The 18,354-nt window shown below is 43.3% G+C and overlaps 1 protein-coding gene across 2 annotated transcripts in view; it reads right to left on the bottom strand.

The window, feature by feature from the left end:
• The window catches only part of HERC3 (HECT and RLD domain containing E3 ubiquitin protein ligase 3), a 42,330-nt gene extending 26,156 nt beyond the window's left edge, over positions 1 to 16,174 (bottom strand). For both annotated transcript variants that reach the window (XM_054383121.1, XM_054383122.1), the window contains exons 1-2: positions 15,925 to 16,174; positions 408 to 567 (exon numbers count right to left, since the gene is read on the bottom strand). In XM_054383121.1, the coding sequence (XP_054239096.1) occupies positions 408 to 567; positions 15,925 to 16,150 (386 nt within the window). In that variant the 5' untranslated portion in view covers positions 16,151 to 16,174. The remainder of the gene's footprint in view (positions 1 to 407; positions 568 to 15,924) is intronic.
• Between the last annotated feature and the right edge of the window lie 2,180 nt (positions 16,175 to 18,354).

Here is an 18,354-nt window from a genome sequence, read left to right as displayed (position 1 = left end):
AGGACTTCATAGGGACTAGAACAGAGACAGGTATCACACACAGCATTTCTGTTTTTGGGTCACCCCTTGTGCAGCATTTTGTGCTGTACAAAACAGTGTCATTTTTCATTGAGGAAGACCAGCACACTGATTTCCTTTGCCATACCCCAAGTACCCATGAGCAGAATATCTGTCCTGCCCAAATCTCCTGAGGACTTGTCTGAGTACCAGAGGTGCTCAGGGAGCACCAACACAGTATGCAAAAGGAGAAGGAATCAGCCTTATGTCCCTATATGAGAAGTACCAAATTAATGCCCTTGTGAGAGAAAACCATGCTCCCACCAACACCAGGCTGGAAGTCAAGCAACCCTTGCTGCATCACCTCCAAGAAGCTGCCTTAAGCAAACTCAAACCTGGTAAAAATTTACCTTGGTGCCATCACTGCATCTTCAATAGTGGTGAGGCCCAACTGCCCATCACTGCCAGCACCCCAGGAGAAGAGTTGGCCCTGGTCACTGAGCGCCACGCTGTGAGACTCTCCACAAGCCACATGCACAATGTGCTGCCCAGCCAGGGCTTCAATTTGCTCTGGGGAAAACAGAAAACCACTCTGGTCACAGGATTAATCTCATGGTGACATGCAGACACCAGGTCAGGGCAAATCTATACGCAAAGATGTTCAGATGAGTGCACTGATCCCCAAGTTTGGTTTTACAATACTTCCCTCCCTACAAGGAGAAAGTATCAAAGTTTTACTGAAAATATGTAGTTGCTCAGCTCTTCTGAAAGCCTGGACTGCAAATCACAGGAGAAAGACAGACACACAGCCACCAAGCAGAGTGACATTCTATACACCACCTGACAGAGAAATCAGGTTATTTAGGAGCTTTCCAGATTTAACCTTTACTCAATTTGGATGTGGGGATCAGCCAGGACCCAAAAACTGGCAGAGCCTTTAAAACATATTTCACCTTCCACAACATTCATGCCCAATGAGGACAAGCCATTCACAAAGCTAATCAAGCCATTTGCCCCTCACTTTAATGCTGGATATGTGAAAACATACATATTACAATATCCCTTATGCTAAACTTGGAACACGTTTCACCCTATTAACCTACAGCTACCACTGCCAAACACTCATTAAACAGTCTCATAAAAGGAAAGCAAAGGAACAAAATCTTATGGAGAGACAAAAAAAAAAAAAAAAAACACACACCAAAGGGAAAAATAGTAAAATAAACCAAACAATCCTCTGCAAGATGACCTACAGTTGTCTTGTTATCATTACATCAGGTTAGGAAACTGAAGTAGGTTGTACAACTATTCTTACAACATCAATAACCCATTTTTTTAATGGCTGTTTGTAAAAACTGTAACATGGAAGTCTTGTTTTGCTAGCAAACTTTAAAAATGCTTCCCATCTGAGGGGAAAGCTCCCCACGAGCCAGAGATAATAACATGCGTATTTTTCCTTCCCTGAATAGATAAAAATATTTCAGGTGGATGCAGAAAGATTTCACCTTGTAAGCTATAAGACAGCTGATTAAAGCCCCACTTGCCTGCAACATGAGAGGGAAGGAGAGTTAGATGTCATTCTGTGAAAATGATACCCACAACAAGGGCATCCAGAAATCATTACCATACTTAGCAACAGAAGCTTCATACTGATCAACCTAAATGTCTTAAACTAATTTAAGAGGAAGGCATCCCTAAGGAAGGCTTGCCTTCCAAGTGTGGGAGTTCAAACAGCAGAAGAATCCCTAATGGACATTATGGAAGAGAAAGGTGACTTTTTTTAACTGTGTATTCTAACAGTAAAATGATACCCAAACATCTATTTCCTTTCACTTAAAGGAATTAATGGCAATGGAGGTGCAGTTCACTAGTAACAAGCACATAAACCTCTAGGAAAGCTTAAGGACTGGGCCTGCCTGCTGCTGTCTGGCCATCCTTTAGCCCTGCCATCTGATAATGTCCTGTGCCCTGCAGCTCTGCCCAGCAGGACTGCTTTCACCCAGTGCTGCTGCCAGCCCTACTCAAAGACAGGTTTGGAGGGCAAGCACCCCTTCACACATGCACTTCCACACTTGGCCCCTGTAACACTGCTTGGCAGCCTGTGAGTTCTCAACAGCCAGCAGCTGTACCCGCCGTCAAGGTCATTCACAAATACCACAGAAGGTGTCTCAACCACACAATGGCTATGGTCTCTTCCTCTCAGCCAGCCAGCAACACAAAAAACACCATAGCAATGTCCCTGACATACCATCAAGTTCAGCAAAGCTCCTGCTGGAGAAGATTCCACTATCAGAGGAGGGATGAAGCCATCCTCGTCTCCACAGAAAACGCCTTTGATTCACAAACCCATCACTTTGCAGTAAGATGACTAGCCAACATCCAGAGCACCTCATCTCTTAAAACTGGTTACAAACTCACCAACCTGTCCCTCTTCCAAAGCTGGTCTCCAAACACCCCAGAGGATAACAAGTCTGACAAAAGGACAATATAGGCATCCATAACACAGACTATGTCTTGATACGTGCAGACATGACTGAGCTAAATTCTCCCTTGGAAAAGCAGTATTTGCCACAAAACCACGTGTCTCATCTGCTGTGCAAGGACTACTGTAAGCTGACCCTGAGCACTTTGGGGAGGTGACAGATGACTCCAGTGACCAAAGATCAGCTATACCTGGGGGAAGAAAAAGAAAGAAAAGTATCCTGAAGCATCAGGAGGCTGTGGGCAAGGACTACTAGCAAGAGCTTTACATACTGGCAAACAGGGAAGACATCCAAGAGGTTTGCAAATTCAGAATGGTTGCCCCATAGACTCCATCTTAAGTTTAATTTGGAAACACAAACCTGACCTTGCTGTGTGTGCCATCCCAGGGGACTAATTACTACCAACTTGTTTTGAAAGGCTGCCATATCACTGAAAGCCTTCAGTAACTGCACTGCTTACCCAAGAAGCAGAATACAGCCTCACCAGCTGACCAGACAAAACATGTCTGCCTTGGAGCTGAAGATTTCTGCCTGAGGAAATGCATGCACGTGGTTCATCTCACCACAGCATGATCCTAAGACACAGTCAATCACAGCTTGCCTGCAAAGTCATGAAGAAATGTAAATGCCAAACAGTTTAGGTTTTACATGCTCACATATACCTCTTTCCAGAGCTGGAAAAAAAAGCCACCCTTCCCTTAGAGGCTCAGACTGCCCATGCAGTCCAACAGGGTCCCTGTTCCCTGTGAGGCTTGCCAAACCACTGAATCTCTCTGCTAACATGGGTAGTATCATCAAAAAATATCTGACAAGCTTTTCTTTGAAGGAAGGGATGTGAGGTTAACAATCAAACTATCAAGTGTTTTAGCAGTTGGTATGCACTTATTTTCATTTCTCAAGCACCACAACACCATTATTCATTCCTTAGGAAAGGTGCATCACTGCACTGAGATGAAGACTGCAAAGGGTGAAGTCTATTCTGAGTATTATGTCTTTAGTAACTGATGAATACCAAATGGAGCTTGATAGGCACAATTATATACAAAGCTAAGCAGAACAAAACCCTGAAAGCAACAGGGAAGGGCTGAGGGAGTTAGGCAGTACAGTGTTTCAATGTCCTAAAACTTTCAAATAAACAAACAAAACATGTTCCAAGAAGTGCACACTGACCTGACCCAATCTTTTCTTTCTGAAGCCATCAACCATCTCAAAACAGCACCAATGCTTGGAAGTCATTTACCAGTTCTCACAGAGTTCAAATTTTCATTTATGTCTGCTTTAACTCATGGATCTCAACATGAACAGATACATGAAGGTTTGCCTTCTTTTGGTCTTAATCTTGTTAAATCTCCTTATAAAACACAGGAGACCAAAGAACGAGGTCCAATCAAAATGCCTTCAGGCCAGCCCTTCTCTGAATGGTGACAGGTCTAGTTCCCAGGACCCCTTTTCTGTTTTCTTGCCTGGGTGTGGTTCACAGGGACACTCCAGCAAAAGTGAGGACAGAAACTGTTTCTGCCACTCAGCTTGCTGCCAATCAGTGCCTTCAGCTTAAAGACTTGGAAATGGCAGTAAGGCTGGCCCATGAATCAAAATCCCAGAAAAGCCCACCTTCAGTCCATAGATTTACTACTTATACAGCAAGACTTACACTTTGTCCCCACAGTGCCGGAAAGCCATACAACAGCTTCAGTAGCTGCAACTGCTGGAAATACAAAGCACCCAGCTGCACTGAACTGATTAGTTGCACAGGCAATGAATGATTAATTAGCTTTCCTACTTGTAGTAAATTTATCAGAGTTGGTACACCCTTTCTGTGTACAACTTCCAGCTGCTCAAAATACAGGCTTTTGCTACAGATTCCTACACCCATATTTGCACCAGGATGTACATGACCAGCACCAAAGGACTTCTATTGTCTGAAAAGAGCATAGAGAAACAATCAGCCCTAAGGTTATCCCTTCAGTGGAGAAATCTCAATTTACTCCCTGGTAAGAAGCTGTGGTTTGGAAGAGTCTTAAGCTGTTTCCATCTGCTTGCCCACCTGGCCAAAATGGCTCATTGCCTCCCCAGCTTGACAGTACACAACTCAGAGCATTTGCTCATCTTGATTGCCGCTGTCTACTAGGAAAGTGGTCACAGACTCTTCAAGACTAGCTTGTCTGGATAAGAAAGAGATGGTGGTAGAAACACAGGAAAAGGAAAAACAATTGTTGGCAAGAAATTCCTGTGTTAAGTGCTAGCAGCTGGAAAATCTGAGGAAGACGAGTCAATTTCTTAGCATTGCCATGCCTATTAATGTAGTCCACATCCACAGTGAAGATGCCTGAGCACTGCACAACGAAGATCTAAAAATATTAAGTGTAAGATACTACATTTTAATGCACAAAGCAGCTGAATATTTAACCAGACACCAATAGCAACCTAAAACTTCACCCACATGATCTTTTTGTTCTGAGTTCTAAAAACCCTTAATTCTTCCAGGAAAGGAGAGGAGTTCTCTCCTTCGGGAGATAAATCACACCAGCACATTAAACCACCTAACAAGATCACACTAAAAACACTTACAGAAGCCTAATCCAACAGTCAAACTTGCTACTGTCTTCAACTGGTACTATGAGAAAATGAGAACACCACTATGGACCACAGTCACCACCATTTCATTAAATCACAGTACAAAAAGCAAGTAAAAGACAGCAGATCACTGAGCTCCCTGGCAAGATTTTTATACATTAAGCAGGAAACTTCAGCTGACTTGATTCCCCAGTCTCCATTGGCACATCCTGGAGATGTCTGGATACAGACCTCCTGGCTGTATTTCTAGGTTGTGATGAGCTTCAAGATTTCAATCTGAGTGTTTTACCAGAACAGAAAGAAAAATGGAGTGCAGCAACTGTAGTGCTTGCAATTCAAAGTGCACTAAGAAAGAAGTACACCCAAGATTTCTCCATCCCCTTCACAAAGGTGTCTCCTTATTTGTCAGTGTAACTTCAACAACATCTTAGCTGTTCAGTGCTTATACCAGTATCAGCAAGAAGAGTCCAGCTTTTCCAGGAAACATCATCCCCCATGGAAGTGATTCTGCCACTTGAAAACTGGTGCCTGGGGAAGGGAAAACCATGCTGTTTGTCAAGGCCTTTTTGTCTCTTCCTCTCTCTTCTAAAGCCCCAAGAATTAGCCTTCGACTTCCTTCCACATATTTACGTCTCCAACTACCTAGGCATCTTGCACTTACAGCTGCTGCAGACAACACCTGGAGGCTGGGACTTTAAGAAATCATATTCTATAAACCACTTAAGCAAAACATCAACTTCCTGAACCTATTGAGTGCTCTTGAAAACATGACCTAACCCAGACAGCTAAAACTGCTCCTGTGGCTTCACACACACCACCCCTGCAGGCTGTTTTGTCAGCAACAACACAGAGGAAGGCGCACAGGGAGGAGGTGAGGGCTGAAGAACAGTTTCAGGAACACACCTTCAGGATTGCAGGCACTCTCTGGCACAGACAAGCTTCTGACATGTGCAACACGTAGGCAGCTGGAATCACTCTGCCTGACACAAACCCCACAGTTTCACCACTGATACCTTCCTTCTCCCTGCCAAGCCTCTCTGAGAAGGTATCACACACTTGTGTCTGTGCTCAGACTACCACACACAAGGATGTGGGAAACACCACGTTCTGCACCCGCACAACGCAAGACTGCAAGAGCAAACCATACTGGGAAACCACAACCCACTGTACAACACCTAGTCTTGCTCTTTGCTCTTCCCACTCATGTATGGCAGCCCACCTCATTTTCAAATTTCTCTCAGCATGGGGCAAAAGCTTTGAAGTATAGAGCAAGCAAACATTTACATGAACATGCCATCACCTCTGAATTTCTGCAATTGAAGTTTAGTGTATCCACAGAGGAGGTTGAGTTTTATGGATCCAAATTGCAAATCTGGAGGTCTTTCTTTTATGACCTTTGTGAACTGCTGCTACACATGCAGCAGGAAGCGGAGCAGTACCATAAGCAGCACTGAAGCTGTTAAGGCTCTGGTAATTCGATTGCAAAAGATGAAATGTAAACCCAGAGTAGCCTTTCTGAACAAAAACACAGAGGGGGAGGAAGATAGTGAAGGGCAAAGGAGAGACCAAAGCAGATAACATTATCAGGAATACTGCTTGGTCTCAGGGGTGAGGACACCAGGCTGAGAAGCTCCAAGAAACAGAGACAACAATTCTGCACCAATGATGCTTATTGAGATGACTTCCCTGACATGTACAGTAAAACTCATTGATTTATTTAGCATAGCTACTTACAGGCTTAAATTTGAGAAAGGCTGGTTGAGCTAGTTAGCTCTGCCTTCACTTGATAAGGCAGCCTGTGGTCATGTCAAGGTAGAAATCTAGGAGTGAGAAATGAGAGGGCACCATGACATCTCACTTTGTATGTACTTTGCCAGCTACTCCCTCACAGCTGTGAAAGCAGACATCTATTCTGAGAAAGTAAAACCTTTCATCAGACATAGCCACAGAAAGTTTAGGATTTCCCATATCACTGCCTTTTGTCTAGTGAACAGAGCCTCTCTGAGCACCTCTGTGAGGAGCCACAGGCATAGCCAGCATGCTGCCAGCAAGAAAAGGTTCCTAGAAAGGGCTAGGAAGACAGATAAGGCTTCAGATTAACAAGCAACAGCTGGCAGAGGGAAGAATTCACCTTCAGACCCTGGAGGAAAACAAGAGGAGGCAGCTCTTTCAAAAAGGAAAAGCACTAAGACTTGTGAAGGGAACACAGGAAAAACACACCTTCTCTTCAGGTTACTGCAGAGACCTGTAAAGGTGGTCACTCAGCCAGCCTTGCTGGCCACTGGCAGCACAGAGGATGTGGATGAGCCATGACTGCTGACGAACTCCCAGCATCCACCATGCACACCCTGGCAAACGCTATGGCTCCAGGGCAGCAACTCCAGCGTGGGCCAGGATGCGCTAGACCTGAGTGACATTCTGAGGATGGACATCAGAAGCAGAAGGAGGAATTAGATGGGTGGGTAGAGATACTGGATTTGATGTGCTGGTACCTCACAGTGTAAAGCTGTATTTCTGCCTAAGAAATTCCAAGAAAAGCCACAGCAATCTTGAGAGCTGTGATTGCAGTAAGCAGAGACAGCGTATCAGGGAAAAGGAAGAATAAGCCCTTCGCTACAGTCCATCATAGCTGTATGGATGAGTCCTGTGGCAACTACTGAGCCAACCTTATAAATGTGAAAAAGGCAACCAGCTTAGAACTGATAGCTCCACTTAAGTAAATCCACATTCTAGCACTGCAAGAAAGAGAGATCTGTCTGTTCCCACAGGTACCCTCCCAAACACAGCACCACTCCCTTCCCAGCTGCCTTAACACAGCCCCTTCCTGCATACATACTGACAAACCCCTATGGATTTAAGGCTCAAAGATCGAGGAACATCCACAGCCTGTAGATGGGGAGGGGAGAGGAGGGGGCTCAAAGGTTTAGGGTGACAGGTTGGACTCGATCTTTGAGGTCTCTTCCAACCTTCTTGATTCTATGATCTCAAAGTCCCTACAAGACAGACACCAATGCTGTATGCCATACAAACTGTAAAAAAGCCACAAAGGCTTAACTCCACTTTTTGCTGCTGGAAATGAGCTATTTTGCAATCTTTTCACATTATTGGAGCAGTTTTACACAACAGGAAGCATTTAGCCTTCACATAGGAATTTTGTCTTTTCTTCTGGAAGGGAGAATACATTTTCTAGGCAGCTGCACTCAGCAGAGTCACTTATGGCAGCCCCAGGCTTTGACGAATCAGCATGTGATTTTCAAAAGCACTTGGTGTGCTCCTCACTATTCCCATTTATTTCAATCCTGTAGTCATCTGCATGGGAGGAGGACAGAGCCACACATTCCTGAAAGGCCACACCTGCACACTGCAGACTCAGTACAGCACCCCTGCCCTTGCTTTCAATGACATCCCAGTCACTGTGCTTCTTTGCAGTAACATTTTTCAAGCAGTATTTGCAACGCTGATGGAGAAAGGGAAGTAATTAATACAGTCCTAGTAAACAATTACAAAATATTTATTAATTTTCTCTATTGTAAGATCTGAGGAGCATTCTAACAAAAGGAAATAAGAGCACCTGTACATTCCTTTATGGTGAGTTTATATGGGCAGGCAGATGTTTAAAAGGCAGGTCAGGTGTTAGGAGAGTGAGCATAGGCACAGCTGTTTTCTGCTAGCAGCCTGAAGTGTCAAAAATAGTTTGTTTCTGAGAAGAGTTTCACAAAGATCTTTGAGATTAATTCTTCTTCCTGATATAACTTAAGGAAGAGTTATCAGGCTGCATAACAGTGAGTCTAACTTAAAATCAAAGCGATGCATCTTCTGGAAGATTTGATGTCTACAGCCAGACCATGACCAGGCATACCTGATGAGCCAGAATTAGACTCAGTCTTTCCATGCAATAGTTACAGACTGAAGAAAAAGCTAACCCCTTTTCTATTAGGCAAGGGGTCACTTATCCTGAAGACCCTACACACCCTTGTAAGCCTCCAAGATTAAATCATACAGAGTGCTTTACATTTACCTTTACCAAACTCAGGCTTTGCTACCTCAAAGGACATGCCTGCACACAAAGAATATTAAGGCAGGGGAAAAGACATCCTTACTGAGGAAAAACACCTGAGCTGCTGTATCAGGAGTAAGAATAAAAATTTTTTGAGGAGAGGTTTTTTATTTCAGGTGTCCATTCATAGACCCCCCATCTATAAAAAAAGCTGCCCAATATCTGCATATCATTGTCTGCAGCTGTATCACAACACATCTCAAACACAAGAACGATGAATTTCCAGCATCAAGAGCAAAACTACTCAAACCTCTCCTAGAAATTGGGACTCTCAGCTCTACTTAGGCATTCAGCTTAAAGTCTTTATTTTCATAGAATCATAGAATAGGATCAAGAAGGTTGGAAGAGACCTCAAAGATCGAGTCCAACCTGTCACCCTACACCTCATGACTATCTAAACCATGGCACCAAGTGCCACGTCCAATCCCCTCTTGAACACCTCCAGGGATGGTGACTCCACCACCTCCCTGGGCAGCACATTCCAATGGCCAACCACTCTCTCTGTGAAGAACTTTCTCCTCACCTCCAGCCTAAACCTCCCCTGGCACAGCTTGAGACTGTGTCCTCTTGTTCTGGTGCTGGTTGCCTGGGAGCACAGACAACTATTACGAGTACAAAAAAGTTGGAGCATTCAGAAACCTTGCATTGATTACCTCCAGTTTCTTTCCTACTCTCTCCCCTTACCTCATCACACACACAGCTGCCCACCCATTTTATCCCAAGATGATCTTTCAGCATCAGTATAGTCAGAGGTGACAGTCACTAGTGCCATGTCAATAGCAGGGTTTCACACTTCTTCAAAGCCAGGCATACAGACAGTCTTTATTTTTATTGCACTTTCAGAAAGCTCCCTAATAGTACACAATAAAGGAATAACAAATAAGACCACACTAAATGTAACTTCAGCTTGTTAAACTGACCCACAAATTCACAATTAAAGGACAAAAAGCTGATCATCCCTACTGCATCTCTACCTTTTGAGACATTAAAATGGTCCCTCATAGCCTCAGTAAAATAGGCTGTATGGATTCTGAAAAAACAGTATCTTGCTTCCCTGCCCTCACTTTTTTTCACCCCCCAAAGTGAAATCAGGAGAGAAACCTGGTGGTTGCAACAATACATGTGTTTAGAGACAGCACTTCAGAGTTACATTATAGCTATTTCAGGCTCAGGCTAAAAATTTCTTTACTGACAAGAAACCTGAACCATGATTTCCCTTGTTAGGGTTCTCCTAAAGAACTTTCTCTCTCCTCAGTTTGAGCTCTCCTAATCCTGCAGTCTCAAGAGTATTGGTGGAAGTCAATTTTTATGATCCAGACTATGCAACTCTTAAAACAGTCCACTGTAAACATATGGCCTATTCAGAGCCCTCAGGCAAACATGTCCATGTGATACACACATTTAAAATAACTACAGGAATGCACTTCCTTCGATTTTATTTCTCATCCGATCATATGCACATTGTTACTAAAATGAAGTCCTTTTTATAGTCAGCCTTCTAGAATTTAAACCTAAAAATCATACTGGTGCCCCAATTCTACTAGTTCAGCTGAGACGGACACACCATGACACAAGTCCATGATGTTGGATGCTGCTGCAGTCACTACTCAAGGCATTTCAATCTAACAGCCTGGTCAGCCCCTGAGCAATCAAAGGAGGGAAAGGGATGAGTACAGACTTTGTCCAGACCAATGCCTACAAGCGGGGCTGCCGTGCCCCTGCTTACACCTTTTACAGCATGTGGCTCTGCTTTCAGGGTGTCAAGAAAGCATGATGAACCCAAAGCAAGACTCTCCCAGACCACGGCACTTGGGAAGTGTTGCCACAGCTGTGTGCGGAGCCTCAGCTCCATGCCCAAGCAGGGACACAACTGTGGCAGACTCTCTGTGAAATGCCTGCTTAGTGAGAACTCCTGGAGTTACTGTTTAAGCTCTTTGCTTGTTTCACTCCTCATGCAAAAAGCAGAAAAGTAGGGGAACTAACTATTCACCTGCCACCACTATGCCACCCATCATCAGCTCTCACCATTGTCTATTCATTGAAGCAGCTACACCTTCTGGTCTGCAACCACGCACGTCCACAGCTGCTTCCAAAACAAGTCCTGCCACCTCTCCTTCTGATGAACCAGGGCCTCCTGGCTGACTTCTCACCCACCAGGAATAGGCTAAAAGATGAAGATCATACAAACTGTCCTCCCAGGCAGGTCACACATCTGAATTCTCAGCTGTTAGGGGTTTATGATGAACAGGCATGCCACAGTGAACACCAAGGTGTCTGGTCACTGTAACCCTGAGCTGAAGTTCAGCACACATGTATTTATGTTTGGAAAGAAAGGCCACTGAGTACAGAGAAATCCAGGAGAGTGGGATCATGTAGTAGTCTGTTTTGGTGTTTATTCCTGCTTTTTGAGAGAGATTGAACATAGCAAAGGTGTTTCCAGCTGGGCAGCTATGAGCAGACACACTCTGCAATGCATAGAGAAGCAATACCACCCTGGACATCTGCATCCATACAAGAAATGTGGTTACAAAAAATACATTTTTCTCTGCTGTATAATACCAGAGGAAAAATTCGAGGCAAATGGAACACTACACATTTTTCTGTAACTCTCTAGAGTCAATAACTACCAAATCAAGTCCAAACGACTTGCAGAAGACAATCTCTAAACCAGAAAATTAATTACATCTCAGACACAAGCATGTTCTTAAAGACAATTGCCTAACGATTGTTAGCTAGTTATTTCACATTCCTCTATAATTCAGCCCAAACCCCAAAGGCACCTTTGTCTTAGGTACCCATGTCTGTCTTTTGTTCCCCAGCATAGGCATGCACATTCAGATAAAACACACTTATGCAAGAATCACCACAGAGAGTCAAGACATTACATCAGAACTGAAGGGGGGAAAAAAAAGTCAATTACAAGACTGAAGAAGTGGAAACTTAGCTACAGAGTATACATTTGATTCCTAAAACTATTGTAGAATAAAATTATCACTTTCCATCACAGACAAAATGTATGTTAACACCAAATGATGCTCAGGAAATGAATGTTCAAACTCATTTGGCAGAACACATCACAGCTAAGATCAGAGTTGCTTCTTCTGGGGCATTGTCAGAACCTCTGGGGACTCCAAGTATCTTAACAATGCAAGCAAAAATTAGGACAGGTCAGAGAGAAGCTTTACTAACTATAGTCATGGTGAGAGAACACTGAGACAGCATCTGCCCCTCTGCATCCCTGGTAAGTGATGGCAGTCTGCAGATTGCAGACTGGGGTTGGGGAGGGAGAAGAGAAGGAAAAACAATTTGAATATTACCAAAGCAGGTATCCATCTGTGATAGGGATGGACTCCTCAAGTAGCTTGCTAACCACCACAATTCAAAGAAGGAATAAAACAGTAAACGTGACAGCACGGGGCAGATGGCTCTATATGGAACCCACAGGACTGGCACACTCCAGATCAGCCTTGTTCAGAAGTAGGGAATTGGAGACAATTCTGTTAGCTTTTAGCCAAAAGGAATATTCATTTAGTTAGGATAAACTTATTAGACATCTTCAAATGTTAAATTTACCAACACAACATAAAACCCAAGGAAGGGCACATCCAGAAAATAATCCTCTATTGACTCATTCTCTTTCAGTGATGCACACTCCCCCAATAATTTACATGCCCTGTACTGGAGAGGCACAACAATCACTTCATTGGCTACTATCCTGTATTACATCCAGAAGCTCAGCTGATATGACAGTAAACATAGCTTTTTCATGATCAAGTTCCTTTCATTTCAAAAGGTGCCCTTAACACTCTTCTAAGAGGAATTGCTGAAACAGCTCTGTGCCACTGTTTGACCTTTTTGTGACTAGCATGACGGAGAAACAAAATTCAATTTTCCAACTACAGATATGTAAAGGAGCAGCAGAACATGAGAAAAAGAGTATTATTTTGAATACATAGTAAGGGGAAAAAGGGAGGCAAAGTTTTCAAAAGCACTCACTGCAAATAAAACAACTCCTCTCACACTGGAAATCATCAGTAAAGCTTCCAAGCTTTGGAAGAACAGGGTTAGACTCATGTTCAGTGCATGGCGAAGTCCCAGGATTATATTCACAAGCAGACATCACCTTGGGGAACAGCCATCTCTGATTAAACAACATGAGCATATATTCTGAAAAAACAAACTGAGCCTTTAGCATGCTGGCAGCATAAGCCTCAGCTGTACACAGAAAAAGTGAGAGCTAAAAAGGCAATTTCCTTTTAGGAGAACTGACCTGGGCAACAGGAAGATTACTCCAGCTCTCTGAAGTCATATAGCCTTCAAAACACCCAAGAACCCCTGCACATTTTCCCATCTTGGAAGACACAAACACAATCAAGATGTTCTGCAGGCCATGACAAGCACTTCTAAAGTACCAAGAGGCTCTTCAGGAGCTGCATGAGGGGACAATCAGTACTATGTGACAGCTTCCTGCAGTAGAAGATGCAGCTCATTTCCAGAGCTGGGCAGCCACTTCTAGCTGCCTCACAGGCTAGGCAGAATCAATCCATAAACTAGTAAAACCAAGAGGTCTCAGCCCACACTTCCCTGTCCAGCAGAGGCTAGAGAGATGCAGCTGCAAGAATCCCAGTTTCAGGCACTTCTCCCATTCTCTACCTCAAACAAGTCTTCTCTGACCTTCATCAGCTCAGGACTCCATGTCACACACATCTGCACTTCCTATCAGACATGGCTTCATTCACAGGTCCACAACTAAGGGAGAATAAGAAAGATTAATTTTAACATCCTTTTACCTTTTTTAAACAGAAAGTCTACTAAGGCTGCTCTTTAACCCATGCAGGTGAGGTAGAGGTAACAGAGAAGGAACCTGATTCTTGTTCCTATTTGCAAAGGAGAACTAAGATTCAGTTCCCACTGCCACAAGCCAAAGCAGACCACCACAGAGCAGTATCTGGGGCAGGGCTCTCTCCTAGTTTACTGTTATTACTGTAAAGACAGCTCTAACTGTTCACCACAAGGTGAACAGGGAAGCTGTTCCTTTGGCAGCACATCCCTCCCATATGCTCCAGCCACCAGAAATCCCACTGCAGGCACAGCCAGTAGCGCTGTGTCAGTAAAGAAACACAGCTTCTCAAGGATGATCACAGGCTCCTCAGAAAGCAGTGCTGCAGAACCTTTCCAGAATAAATGAAACCTGCAGGATAACTGGAAGTTGGTGTCCCACCTTAGTGACAGTCTCTTCATTTAAGGGGGAGAAGGGCACTTGGGATCAAACCCAAGAACTTTGTATTTCTATTTCCAAATCCCAGACTGCCCTCCTAGCTAAAGGCAGGATTACCTAGTTGCTAGAGGTCTACACTTAAGCATTCGAGATTCATGTGATCCCTCCTTCAAGTCTCATCATCTACTCACAAAGAAGCCTCCATTTTCATTATTATACTATGCTTAATTTCTTTTACAGGTAAACAGCAGGCTAGCCCAAAGATGCTTCTCAGACTACACATCTCTACAGCACTCAGAACAGTAATGAATTTCTGGATTCTCTGCACTACAGTCACACAGCCACTTAGGCTAAAGATTCCTTATCAGTTTGGGCAGAGTTTTCAATAGGCTTGTCTTCCTTTTACTAAGCATCTCATTTATTCAAGATCTTAAATTTGTTAAGTCCTCAGAGGTTGAACAGTGGTTGTGCATAGACAGTACTTAAACAGTCCTGATAATCCTGAGCTCTTTCACTAATTGTCTGGAAACCACTTGTAGGAAAACCAAGAGAGGGCAAATTCAAGGTCAACTGCTCTAATCCAGCACCACAGACATTCACCATCCAACACCTACCACCCCATTTCAAGAAAGAGAGACAAAAGATACACTGACAGAAGAAAGGAGCAGCGTTACCAGTCAGGTTAGATTTACACACACTACACAGGGAACTGTGCCTATTTTGTGCACAACTCTACGCTACAGAAGCCCCAAGCCCTGCAGAGGGTAGTCTGCAGTTTGAGGAAAGGTGATGTCTTACTGCTTTAATTACTCACTGAGGGATTTTTCTTATATTAAAAATACAGGTATTTCTGTTTCCATATCATATGCCAAAAACAACAAGTTCATGGAGACAAATTGGAAGGCAAAGATTCAAAAGAAAATCTGTAAGAAAGGCTTCAGAAATTCTCAAAACAACAATATGTAACTAAACCACTCCCTGGAAAGGGTAAACATTAGTTACCTGTGGTTCTGCTCACTGGAACACAAAGTAGAAAATGCAGTTTTAATCTGGGCTACAATGATCATCTTCTCAATTAAGAAAGTATGAAGAGGTGAAGGCACAAGTCAACAAATGACTTCCATGAGGGGGAAACATTTATAAACCCTCTTGGCCAAAATACAGTTTATTCTCCATAACTACACTCAGAGATCTCTTCTCTTTGATGTAAATGAGAAAATTCCCAACAATAACTGAATGACAGTATGCATAAGGACATAGTGCAATTGGAAGGAGAAAGGAACTGGTGACACATGGCACTCTCTTCCCTTTCATAAAAGGGCACCATACAAATAAGAAAATCTGCCCCAAGATCATCTGCACTCACCTCTGCTTTGATGCATTTCCTAAATTATCTGTCTCCCCACCCATGCTGTTCAGCTTTAGCTATCTACAGCCAGCAAACATTATTCAGCATCATTACTGTGCTACTACATGTGATCTTCAGCTTTGCTAGCTTCTGCAGCTCCAGAGCAATCAACACAAAGCAGCTTCCATAATCTTCTCAGCCCACTAGCCTTGAGGTACTTTAAAGTGAGCATAAAAAGCAGACTTACCTGGTTTGCTTCCTTCACAGTCATGCCCCAGTTGGCCTTTGGTGTTCAAGCCACAAGCATACACTTCCCCATCTTCCAACAGGAATACAGAGTGGTTTCCTCCACATGCCACCTCCTTGACATTTCTATCGTGAATGAATCCATACACCCGTGGTTCAGGAATGATGACCTGGAGGTTGCTACCTATCCCAGGCTGTCCAAAAGATGAGTAACCCCAGCATAGCATTTTCTCTCTTTTCAGCAAGTCATGTATCCCTCCTGGGAAAGAGAAACAGGGGAAGGAATATGAATAAAGCAAGTACTCACAAGTGATCCTACAGAGGTAAGCTGCTCAGAGAAGCAGGCAGAGACAACCAAAACCAGCATTTCCTGCATGACTATCAGGCTTGCAGACTGACAGTAAAAGGGACCTCCACCATTACACAAACAGAAGAGTAATCAAGACAGCTCAGCTACTGAGTCAGCACCTCCATACCTTGGCCATCTCCATTTATAAAGCAGTAGAAGTGTTCTGAAACCCTGCAGATGCAAGCTTTTCAGCAAAAATCACTCTGCTTTGAAACAAGAAAAAACCACAACCAACTCCCCTAACCAACTGTAATACTTTTTAGACTAATAGGTCCAAACTTAAACTTTCAGAGTTACAGTGTCATATTTGGGCCCATTGCTTGTTAAAGAAATATTTTTTAAATCTGAAAGGTGGCCAAAGTAGTCCTGAACAAACCAGCATAGGTATTTATGGTACAGCAGTCAATGCAGAACTGTATAATTTCTGATAAATCCAGATTAAGAAGTATTCTCCTCATCTGAGCACGTTCTTGTAAACCAAATGTACACACATGTCCCTAAAGTGCAGCAAAAGTTTCCAACAAAAAGCTCATACAGAGTTGTACACTGACAGATTGGCCCTGAGAGCAGCGGACAGGTAACACTGCTGAACCTTGCCAGCAGTCAGGTGTCTTCTTTCATGCTGCACTCAGTGAGAGTCACAGATTTCACAGTGGGGTAACAGGAGAAGTGAAAACATACAGCAATCTATAAGACCCAAGAATTGTTCAGCCTAGACTTGACAATAACAACAGAATGCTAATGCATAAAAGCTGGAGGCAGGGAAACAGGTCTCATTCCAGAAGCAGCATGTGAAAGATTTTAATAACACTCTCTTGTCCCTCCTAATCTCAGTAGGTTTAGGTTATTTGTTAAACATGCCATATTAATAAGACATTGAGAACTCCTCTGCTTGAACCAGAAACCGATTAAAGCTTTTTCTGTAAAAGGATTAAGAAAAGAAAATGAAAGATCCAAGACATGAAGTCTTATGACTCACCATGCCAAGTTTCAAGCTAAGGCAATTTACAGCAGCAGCACTTACTTACCTCACATAGGATCAGAAAGCAAAAAGTAACCCTTGAAACACCTCAAGGAAACAAGATTGCAGATAGAAAAAAGCATGTATATGATTTGTTTCCAAAGCCTGGTGCTAATTCAGGCTCTTGGTATTAGCAATAAAGCCTCTCCTAATCTAAGCCCCGAGCAACAGTGTTCATCTTTTACCCCACTATCCCTGCCTGTCAGCTGTGGTCCCTTCCACTGAGGCAGGGCTGAGCTGGATGGGGGAGGGAGAGGACTGGATTTACCAGTGGTACATCAGTGGTGCAATTTCCTACCACAAACCATTTACTAGGGTCTCTTATTAGGTGCCTTAAAGCATGCTATGAATCCCATTTATCTCTAACAGCCCTTGCTCTTTTATAGCATAACACAATACATTCACATCCACACATACACTTATTACTGGCCAGCTCCAAAGCACAGAGGGGAAAAAAAAAAAAAAAAAAAAATCAGGCTACAAGGCTCTGTCTTTTTAAATCAGTCCTTGTGTACACTCTGTACTTGGCTGCCCTCAGCACAAAAAGCCAGATGGAAGATACTCTGTCTGTTGACTATATTATTTCCTACACCATGAATAGGAATGCCATGATGCAGTAAAACTGAAGCACATGCATGCGCTTTAAATGACAATTGCTATATTTCTAGTAAACTTCATGTTCTGTCTAAAAAAAAAAAAAAACAAAACCACACCACAAAACCCCAAACCAACAAAAAAATAACCAACAAAAATGCCCCACATTAGCAACACCCCGAGGGTGGCAACACTAAGGCAGGGAATCATTTCAAAACTGACATCTGAGCAGAAAGCAGGGACTGCCACTTCAGTCAGCCTGGGGAATTACCTTCTTACAAGTATATAAGCAGCATAACAGCACCTGAAGATCCAAAGATCATGCCCTGCTAGTGTAAGTGGAAGTTACCTCTGAGATGAAAAGACCTCACCACCACACAGCCTGAACAACAATGCCATTGTACAATATGACCTAAATATTAATTTGGTATATCTTTCCAAAAGTGTTCCTGAACAGTCTGCTCCCC

Source organism: Indicator indicator, chromosome 8 (assembly GCF_027791375.1).
Source record: "Indicator indicator isolate 239-I01 chromosome 8, UM_Iind_1.1, whole genome shotgun sequence".
NCBI classification, from domain to species: domain Eukaryota; kingdom Metazoa; phylum Chordata; class Aves; order Piciformes; family Indicatoridae; genus Indicator; species Indicator indicator.
This window is presented reverse-complemented; position numbering and strand designations above follow the sequence as displayed.